Raw genomic sequence first — 10,977 nt, forward strand, 5'->3', positions numbered from 1 at the left:
TTTTATATAAATATTTAATTAAATATAAAAGTATATACTTTTATAATAATATTATAAATTTTATATTTTTATTTTAAATAAAATAAAATATAAATATTTTATAAAATTTTTAAATTTTTAAAATATAAATTATTAAAGAAAACTAAATTTTTATATAAATTATTATTTAAAATATATAAAATTAAAAGGGATCGTTGATTAAATGAATTTATATAATAATAAATTTTAATTAGATTCCGGTAGGTTGATTTTAAGGGTTACCCACCGTTGCTGCCCTTATCATAATCCGTCAACGGTTCAAAGGAAGGGAACATTTCCCGCCATTTCTTCCTCTCAGCCTCCGACCCATCTCTAAACCCAACACTCTTTCCCTTTCTGCACTCTATTTCTCTCTCCTCCCTGCAAAACCCTAGCAAAGCCCCTGTCTCGACTGGCCCTACCCACAATGGCAGATACTCCGAGGAAACCCCTCCGATCCCCATCAAAGAAACCCAAGCAAACTTCTTCTTCCTCAATCTCTCTCACCCCTCAAACCCCACAAGCTGTTGACCCTCCTCGCCGATCGTCTCGTCGATTATCTCTTAAACTTGATCAGATAACCACTCCGCAAAAGCCCATTTCACAACTGGAAAAACCCAACAAGGATTCGTTGGTTGAAGAATTAGAAACCCCTCATAAATTGGTTAAGGATTCTTCAAGAACCCGAAGAAATTCGAGGAAAAATGAATCCACGAAGAACCCAGAAAGCAAGACAGATTATGAATCCGCCAACACGCCAAAATCGAGGACTAAAGTGGTCGAGGTTGAGGTTTCATTCTCTCCCGCTTCACCAGATCAACTGGAGACCAAGAAGAGGAAACGGCGTGAAGACAAAGACAGAAAGGTGATAACAAGAGCAATGGCATCTAAGAATGCAAAGAGTGAACAGAAGAGCAATAAGAAGAGGGTTTATTATAAGAAAGTGGTGTATGATGGTGGTGAATTTGAAGTAGGAGATGATGTGTATGTGAAGAGGAGAGAGGATGCCAGCTCCGATGATGATCTCCCCGAAGTAGAGGAGTGTAGAGTGTGCTTCAAAGCTGGGAAAGCGGTAATGGTTGAATGCGATGATTGTTTAGGTGGTTTTCATTTGAAGTGCTTGAAGCCTCCTCTGAAGGAAGTCCCAGAAGGGGATTGGATTTGCGGGTTCTGCAAGGCCAGAAAATTGGGTATGGAAGTTGAGTTGCCAACGCCGGCTAAGGGGAAAAGGCGTGCTCGAACTTTGAGGGAGAAGCTTCTTTCTAGTGACTTATGGGCTGCTCATATTGAAAGGTTTGATCTGGCTATATGTGCCTGAATTTATATTTTTTTTATTGGCTTAAGTTCATACATGTAAATCTTTCCCCCTTCTTTATACGCAGTACATGGAAGGAGATGGATGGTAGTTATTGGTTTAAGGGGCGATGGTATATGATTCCAGAAGAGACTACTGCTGGAAGACAGCCTCATAATTTGAGGAGGGAGCTTTATAGAACAAATGATTTTGCTGACATTGAGGTGATGGTCATTATCGTGTTTGATCATTGATTATTGAATTCTACAAGTACTACTATAAGTTGCATTCTAGATATATCCTATGATATTCTGACATGCTGTTTTTTAATCATTTGTTTAATTGCTCTCGATAGACACAAAAATGCTAAGTTTTGTAGTAGAAGAGATTGCCAGAAGAGATTGCCTACTGACGTGCTTGTTTTTCTAGTTGCATTACTGCCAAAGTGGCACACATTCACTCTTTTGTGGATGTGCTTTATTATTATTTTTATTTTTCATATCACACTTTGTTTGCCTTATGGCAAATTCTTGAATTGCCTGGATACATTTCAGGTCTTGGGGAATCAGGCATGTGCTTCATGGTGCCTTTGCTCGAACCATTTATCTCTTTGGCCTTGTTAAGATTCTATTTAGTTCCACCAGTTAACATGCCCAGGAGTGGCAGAAATTTTCATACTAAAAGTTCATAACCATGTCAATGCTTGATGCTGCAGATGGAATCTATCATTCGGCATTGCTTTGTTTTGAATCCCAAGGAATATGCAAAGGCAAGTAATGCAGGGGATGATGTTTTCTTGTGTGAATATGAATATGACATTCATTGGCACACTTTCAAACGACTAGCTGAGATTGATAATGAAGAAGAGGTGAGAAAATAAAAGCAATGTTTTTACTCATCATATCAAAAGGTAACTAACTCTATATTGAAATATAATTATTAAAAAAAAATGTTCATTTGGTAGGATGGTGAAGATGCTGACAGTGATGAAGATTGGATTTCTTCCAAAGATGCAGAATCTGGTACAGATGAAGACATCGAGTATGAAAACGAAAATGTGAAGAACTTGTGTGCCAGAACATCCTCAGCTCATGGACTGGCTGCTGTATGGGCATTCTTTTTTTTTTTTGTGCATATTTTGAGCCTTGATCTTAGCGGCTGCCCAATACTCAAAGTAATCAATTATTTTATGATGTCAGAACTCTCGGAAGGGCCAGTTCTTTGGACTTCAGAAGATAGGGACAAAGAGAATCCCAGAACATGTGCGATGCCATAAGAAAACTGAACTGGAGAAAGCAAAAGCAACACTTCTGTTGGCCATACTGCCCAAGTCTCTACCTTGTAGGAATAAGTATGTGAACTTGATGTTTTGCTTTTCTTGTTCATTTATTATAATTGCTAATTGGCCGACACATTTGATGTAGAGAAATGGAAGAGATAACTGCATTTATAAAAGGTGCCATCTGTGATGATCAATGTCTGGGTCGCTGCCTTTATGTTCATGGTGTTCCTGGAACTGGCAAGGTAAAATCTGTCAACTTTAGTCAATGAAATATTGTTGCATTCTTCCAAAAAGGTAGTCATCGAAGTTTCAGGACAGGACTGCTCATACAGGAAAAACTCTTGAAATCTTTTTGTGGCAATGAAATTGCAGACAATGAGTGTACTTGCAGTAATGAGGAACCTAAGGTATGAAGTTGATGCAGGAAGTATACAACCATACTGTTTTGTGGAGGTTAATGGTCTAAAGTTAGCATCACCAGAGAATATTTACAGGGTACGATATTTATGAAAGTTATCCACTGATAGTATATGACTGATTCTCTGGTTGATGTGCATTATTCATATTCTGCATTCATTCAGGTTATATATGAAGCATTAAGTGGAAATAGGGTCAGCTGGAAAAAGGCTCTCCATTTGTTGAATGAGCGATTTTCGAATGGAAAGAAAGTGGCCAGAGGAGATGACCGACCTTGTATTCTGCTTATTGATGAACTTGACCTGCTTGTAACCCGAAATCAGTCGGTAAGCATTTCTTTCGTGATACGAAAATTTCTCACAGTTTATTTTGTAGTGACATAATTTTAATGTTAACAAGGATTGGAAAGTGTTATATGCATGACCGTTTCTCTTTATCCCAGGTTCTATACAATATTCTTGACTGGCCTACTAAGCCACATTCGAAATTGATTGTCATAGGTCTCTCTCTCTCTCTCTCTCTCTCTCTCTCTCTCTCCTCATACAGCACTTTAGATGATACTGTTTATGACAGATGATAATGATAGTGGTCTTGTTTCTCTGTTACAATTTATAATTTGATATTCAGGAATTGCAAATACTATGGATCTTCCAGAAAAGTTACTTCCTCGTATTTCGAGCCGTATGGGTATTCAAAGGCTTTGCTTTGGACCCTATAATTATCAACAGCTTCAGGAAATCATTTCAAGTCGCCTCAAAGGAATTGATGCATTTGAAAAGCAAGCTATAGAATTCGCTTCAAGGAAGGTCTGTCCTCGTGCTATTTGTTTTACCATAAGCATTTCATTTTACTCTGTATTTCATTTGCTAATCTTTATGAGCTGAGGGCACCTGTATCTCCTGATTTAAATTTTTAACCCAAGCATCAACTTGTAAATATGCTAAGCCAGCAGCTTTTTCTTTTTGGTTCGCAGGTAGCAGCTATTTCAGGAGATGCACGTCGTGCTCTGGAGATATGCAGGCGTGCAGCAGAAATTGCTGACTATTGTCTTAAGAAATCAAGTTCAAATCTCGATTCAACTCCTGCAGGTACATATACTTTTGATGCACTAGGTTTTTATTTTTCCAAACAAAGAAACAAGAACAAAATACAGCTAGATTACAGTTAAGGAAATAACAGATTTGTTACATTCAATGGTTTTTACCATTTTAATATTTTTTAAAATATATTATTATCCTTGGGTATCATATTGCTCTTGCTCCTACTTATTCCACAATTTTGTATGGTTTCAAATTCTATTCTGTCAAATTGCTACGTGTCTTATTCGGTCATTAGCAGACTTCAAATCTTACATTCATTCCATTTTAAATTATTACTTCTCATTCATAGTGCTCCACTGTTTCTGCACTAAATACATCAACATTTCACCGCATTCCAGGAAAAGGCCTTGTTGGTATGTCAGAGGTTGAGGCAGCTATTCAGGAAATGTTTCAAGCACCACATATTCAAGTGAGTTGCTTTTTAACTATAAATCACGGAAATTGAGTAGTTGTCTTTTTACACTTTTGCTTCACTGCCTCATAAAAAATAACAAATAAATAAATCTTGGTACTTGTATCAATGGTGTCAAAAGATGCATTTCTCTCTTTCACTATGAGTTTATGACTGAACCTTTGAGATTCATAAAAGAGGTTGCTGACCAAAGTTTTTCCTTGAAAATAATGTCCCATGAGATGAGGAAGCTTTTTATTTTATATTTTGTTTAGAAAAGAATGTATATCATTTTTGGGGAGAACAGGTTTTAGCTGCAACTGTGATTTGACTGATTGTATATATCCTAGTGAATAACTGAGCTTTCTCGTTTTCTTTTTACCCCTCTTTCCTTCTCTTGTTTCTTCCTTTTACAGGTGATGAAAAATTGTTCTAAACTCAGCAAAATTTTCTTGACAGCTATGGTGTATGAGCTCTATAAAACGGGGATGAGTGACACAACCTTTGAAAAGGTCAAACACTGGAGGACTAACTTAAACTTCAAAGATTATTCCTTCTGTACTGGCAACATTGTGAATTCTACGCCTTAATGTTTTTTAATAAGAAACTGAAGATGTCAAAAGTTGAAGTAGGGAACTACATGCTTTTATCACCATTCATTTAACATGATGTTAGTTTCTTCCTCTTGTATAAAATGATAATATGCAAACTCTGATAAGAATCCAGATAGTTGTTGTCTCCCAAAAGACAGTTTGCATGCAAACAACTTGGCTGGTATAGTTGTAATGATTGGAACATTATGTAGATAATACTAAGCCTTTTTCAATATGAAGTGATTCAGCTAGGCTTTGCATTTACTTGTATCCTCTGGTGCAAATCCATTTCTATTTTGTAAACATAAAATAAAAAATTTTCTGATTTCTGAAAATTACTTTTGCATTACAGTTGGCAATTACTGTTTCATGTCTCTGTACAAGCAATGGGGAAGCATTTCCTGGTTGGGATACTCTCTTAAAAGTTGGGTAAGTCATATTCCTTTTATTTGCTTACTTTTTTAAAGGAAACATAAAAGCTTGTTCACTTGTAGAAAATTGTAGTTTTTTGGCTAACTTTTCTAAGAAAATTGAAAAACACGAGATTTGTGTTCAATGTGTCAGATTCCAAATGGAGAATTGAAAATTTAGTTTTTTAGTTTTCCAAAATTTAACTAAAATTTGGAAAATAGCTTTAAATTGTTTTTCACTGTTTTCCTTTGTAACAAAAGTCTTGTTATTCAACTATTTTTCAAATGGAAAGTAATTTTTTATAACCAAAGTTATACTATTACTTTTCATACCTAAAATTGAATAATTATTTCAAAAAATATTTATTGACAATAATAAAAAATTAATCATGTTATTATGAAATAAATGGACTAAATGAGTAGGAGAGAAAAGTAAGGAAGTGGGTAATTCATGATACAAACTTTGATTTACCAGAAAGGAGAGGAATAAGAACGGAGTGGGCATAATCATAGACAAGATATTAAAAGATGCTTTAATAGCAGTGAAAAGAGTAGGAGATAGAATTATACTAGTAAAGCTAGTACTAGAAGGAGAAACAATAAATGTAGTTAGTGCTTATGCCCTACAAAAAGGACTAGATAGTGAGAGTAAACAAAGGTTTTGGGAAGATATGGATGATCTAATGCAAAGCATACCGAATGAAGATAATGTTTTCATCGGTGGAGATTTGAATGGACATGTAGGAAGTGATAGGCAAGGTTATGAGAATTTTCATAGAGGTTTTGGTTTTGGTAGCCGAAATGAGGAGGGGAAAAGTATCTTGGATTTTGCTATGGCATACGACCTAATACTAGCAAATACCTACTTTATAAAAAGGGAGTCACATTTAGTGACATTCAAAAGTGGGCAACATAGAAACCAAATTGACTTCTTCTTAATCAGAAAGACAAATAGAGCTCTATGCAAGGATTGCAAGGTTATTCCAGGAGAGGCTTTAACAAGTCAACATCGGTTAGTGGTCTTGGATGTCAAGTTTAGGAACAATTCAAGTAAGGCTAGAAGAAATATTGTAGCTCGAACAAAGTAGTAGGAGTTCAAAGGAATAAAACAAGTGAAGTTCAAAAATGAGCTTCTCGAGTCCGAAGCATGAAAGCTTGATGTGGAAGCCAATGGTATGTGGATACAGATGGCATCAAAGATTAGAGAAGTAGCTAGAAAAGTACTTAGAGAGTCTAGAGGACATGGACCACCCTCAAAAGAGAGATGGTGGTGGAATGAGGAAGTGCAAAAAGCAGTGAAGAGAAAGAGGGAATGATATAAGAAATTACCTAAGTATGATAATAATGAGGCATATGAACAGTGCAAGATAGTAAAGAAAGAGGCAAAAAAGGCAGTTAGTCAAGCAAGAGTGCAGGCCTTTGAAAAGTTATATGAGAAACTTGAAACTAAAGAAGGGGAGAAAGATATTTATAGATTAACAAGGAGAAGAGAAAAGAAATGTCAAGATCTCAATCAAGTTAGGTACATTAAGGATAAAGAAGGAAAAGTGTTGGTGAAAGATGAGGACATTAAAGAAAGATGGAGAAATTATTTTGATAATCTCTTTAATAATAGTCAAAGCGGTAATAGCATGAATATAGACTATAGAGCAATAGAAAAGAATGTGAATTATACTAAAAAGATTAGATCTTCAAAAGTATAGGAAGCACTTAAGAGAATAAAAGTGGATAAAGCCTGTGGACCCGATGGAATATCAATTGAAGTGTGAAAGTGTTTGGGAAATATGGAAGTGGCATAGCTAACTAAATTGTTTAATAAGATTCTAAACTCAAAGAAAATGCCTAATGAATGAAAGAGAAGTATTTTAGTATCTATTTTTAACAATAAGGGAGACATACAAAGTTGCTCAAACTATAGGGAAATTAAATTCATGAGCCATACTATGAAGTTGTGAGAGAGAGTTGTAGAACATCGACTACGTTATGACACTTCTATCTCTCCTAATCAATTTGGCTTCATGCCCGGTCGTTCAACTATGGAAGCGATCTTTCTCATTAGAAGCTTGATGGAGAAATATAGAGATGTGAAGAAAGATCTACATATGGTTTTTATTGATTCGGAGAAGGCTTATGATAGTGTTCCAAAAGATTTCTTATGGAGAGTGTTAGAATAAAAGAGAATATCTATTAGGTACATACAAGTGTTGAAAGATATGTATGAAGGAGTAACTACTATTGTGCGCACAGTGAAAGCGAACACAAGAGATTTTCCTATCTCAGTTGGATTACACCAAGATTCAGCTGTAAGCCCTTACCTTTTTACATTAGTTCTAAATGAATTGACGAAACATATACAAGAGAGTATCCCTTGATGCATGATGTTTGCGAATGATATAGTTCTGATAAATGAGACGCGAGAAGGAGTCAATAGAAAGTTAGAACTTTGGAGAAGTACTCTAGAGTCAAAGGGCTTTAAGTTAAGTAGAACGAAAACAGAATACATGCATTGCAAGTTCAGTGAAGGCCGAACTGGTGATAGGAAAGGAGTTAGTTTGGATGGAATGGTATTACCCCAAAGTAATCACTTTAAATATCTTGTCTCAATCCTTCAAGTAGATGGGGGATGTGAGGAGTATGTTAGTCATAGGATTAAAGTCGGATGGTTGAAGTGGAGACGTGCCACAGGAGTTTTATGTGATCGCAAGATTCCTAATAAGTTGAAAGGAAAATTTTACCGTACAGCCATACGACCGGCCATGTTATATGGTAGTGAGTGTTGGGCAATAAAGGAGTCATATCTGTCTAAGATAAGAGTTGCAGAAATGAGAATGTTAAGGTAGATAAGTGGCCATAGTAGACTAGATAAAGTCCGTAATGAGAGTATTAGAAAAAAGGTAGGAGTGGTGCCAATTGAGGATAAGTTGAGAGAAGGGAGATTGAGGTGGTTTGGTCATGTGAAGCGTAAACATACGGAGGCTCCAGTTAGACAAGTAGAGTCCATTGGGTTAGATGATAGAAAGAAAAGAAGGGGTAGACCTAAACTGACTTGGAGAAGAGTAGTACAATATGATCTAAAAGCATTACACATTTTCGAGGATTTAATCCAAAATCGTTTAGAGTGGAGAAAGAGAATCCATATAGCCGATCCCAATAAATTTTTGGGATAAAGGCTTAGTTGAGTTGAGTATTATGAAATAAATGAATTACATATATTAAAAAAATTATAAGTAAAATAAGTTTCTAAATATATTTTTAATGATTTATTTTTTTAGTTATAAATGATATGAATTTTTTTTCAATTAGATAAATGTTTTCTATTATTGCCAAATGAATGTGTTTTCTATGTTTTCTATAGTTTTCCATGGAAAATAAAAATTGGAGTTTTCTTAGAAAATGGAAAATGGAAAACAGAGAAATTTTTTTATATGAGTAAACAGGCCCTAATATTTTCCTAGTTAATTTTACTTTTGACAAATGTTCTGGAAGACTTCTATTGAAGATCAGTTGGAGTCATGAGACCATAGGTTTGGTTGTTCTAAGTTGGGGCTTGGATAGAAAATACTAATATGTAGTACACTGTCAAGAAAAACTGAACTGATTTTGAGAAGTCAAATACTGTTGTTGGTTCTTTCCATATATACGTTAGATTAATATTTGACGATTAGAGTTTATTTAGTTTTTAGGAGATGATCCGCTGATTCTGGTGATAGCTTCTTGACCCATTTGCTAAAATGTAACTCAAAACAAGCATGTTTCTAAGCTGCATGCCCCATTTGTTTATGATATAATTCTGTGAGCAGATACCACTCACAGATCCTTGAGCTTATGTTGTTCACTAAGTATGGATCATTTCCTTCTCATGGTGTTTGCACAATAATTACTTTTCCAATCCAATGGTTTGCTTTTGCCAGATGCATGCTAGGTGAAAGCAGAATAATTCTGTGTGAACCTGGAGCTAGGCACAGGTTGCAGAAGTTGCAGCTCAATTTTCCAAGGTTAGTTCCCCATAGATTCTTGTGTGTTTCTGCCATGGCTAAAAGCCCCATTGATGTTGGCAGTCCTGTGATTACATTTTCTTCATATAGAGTATGATCTTTGATTAGTGAATGGGAATGCCTCGTATAGGAATCTGTAAAGCCAAAATAAAAGCATCATATCTGGTGCGTTGTATAATGGTACACTAGTCATGTTTGTAAGGAACGGTCACCCTGAGATAATCAGTTTTTCCTCCCTTCTTTGGTAGTGGGATATGGAAAGAGGGGCAGATTAGGATCAATGTTTTATGGTGTAAAAGAGAATTTTATCATATCCAGCTGAGGGGTTAAAAAGCTCTACACCCACATCCACAAGTCTAGAAATTTGTTAGAAATCTTTGATAAACTATAAATTTGTCAAACATGCATAAACTAGAGAATGATGACCATGATAATTTACCTGTGATTATGGGCTTAACAGTTTTTTTAACCTGAACTACATATTACATTTTAGTTAATCTTCTTGCTTTTAGTCCTATTAGTATAGCAAAAGTGCTCCAGCTGACCAAGTCCTTTACTGTGTGCAGCGATGATGTGGCCTTTGCACTGAAAGGCAACAAGGATCTACCTTGGTTGGCCAAGTATTTATGATTTGAGAACAAAGAAAGCTGCAATCCCTTCTTCATTTATATGAACATTTTTTACCTTCAATTTCTCATATTCTCAAATTTTCATTCCTTTCAATACATGTTTACTGCAACTCCGGCAACATAGAACTGTATTTCCTTTTGGTTTTCATCCCCGGCGACAAACTGTATTTTATTCTGAGACATTGCAAAAGAAAATGTCACAGAAATCGAGGAGCGTCAGTATACTCTATTGCTATGAATATGTCATTGTCGTTGTATTTTTGCACTTTATAGTTGTGTTGTAAGGCAGAGTAGACCCCGGCACCCAGGGTCCAAAATTGAATGAATTGAATTGATTTAATATGAAATTAAAATTGAATTAAAATCAGATTTACTAAAATTTTGAATCAGACCAAAATTGATTGGTATGGTTCAATCCAGTTTTAGATCAAAATCAGAATTTTTTTTAAAATATATATATATATATATATGAAATAACTTTTTAAAAAAATTTCAATTGTTAGATTTGATTAAAATTAAAATCTGAATTGAGGAGAATTTTATGATTTGTTTTTAGTCCTCTTAAGCCTTGAAACTATCGATTCTCTATTAATTTTGACCCAAAACTGGCCAGACAGCCACCCCAAGTCAGAGGAGCAACAAAGTTCTTTCACATTTATGGTTTAAGAATAAAGAATGAACAGTATGAGAAAAAACACCTACCAGACATTTACATTATTGCTTGAGAATTCTCGCTTAAAATTATTAGGTTTTCTAAATTTTGCACTTTCTACTATCACACACTGTGACCTTAACCATAAGCCTGAAAACAAATTGGTTTTATATTAGCTAAAAATTTTTAAACTCTG

At 35.1% G+C, this 10,977-nt stretch overlaps 1 protein-coding gene and 1 non-coding gene across 2 annotated transcripts; both read left to right on the forward strand.

Annotated features, from left to right (window-relative positions):
- The first annotated feature begins 263 nt into the window (after positions 1–263).
- On the forward strand, positions 264–10,399 carry LOC110639014 (origin of replication complex subunit 1A). Its single transcript, XM_021789773.2, has 16 exons — positions 264–1,311; positions 1,401–1,536; positions 2,028–2,180; positions 2,277–2,417; positions 2,512–2,663; positions 2,737–2,836; positions 2,967–3,089; positions 3,176–3,337; positions 3,454–3,511; positions 3,639–3,817; positions 3,985–4,099; positions 4,450–4,520; positions 4,919–5,014; positions 5,448–5,524; positions 9,417–9,500; positions 10,067–10,399. The coding sequence occupies exons 1-16, from the start codon at positions 446–448 to the stop codon at positions 10,128–10,130; spliced, it is 2,577 nt and encodes an 858-aa protein (XP_021645465.2). The 5' UTR covers positions 264–445; the 3' UTR covers positions 10,131–10,399.
- Positions 2,088–2,165, forward strand: LOC131175751 (small nucleolar RNA snoR28). The gene has a single exon (XR_009145941.1). It is a non-coding gene; the product is annotated as a small nucleolar RNA snoR28 (small nucleolar RNA).
- Positions 10,400–10,977: the final 578 nt, after the last annotated feature.

The sequence above is a fragment of the Hevea brasiliensis genome, chromosome 17 (assembly GCF_030052815.1).
Source record: "Hevea brasiliensis isolate MT/VB/25A 57/8 chromosome 17, ASM3005281v1, whole genome shotgun sequence".
Classification (NCBI taxonomy): domain Eukaryota; kingdom Viridiplantae; phylum Streptophyta; class Magnoliopsida; order Malpighiales; family Euphorbiaceae; genus Hevea; species Hevea brasiliensis.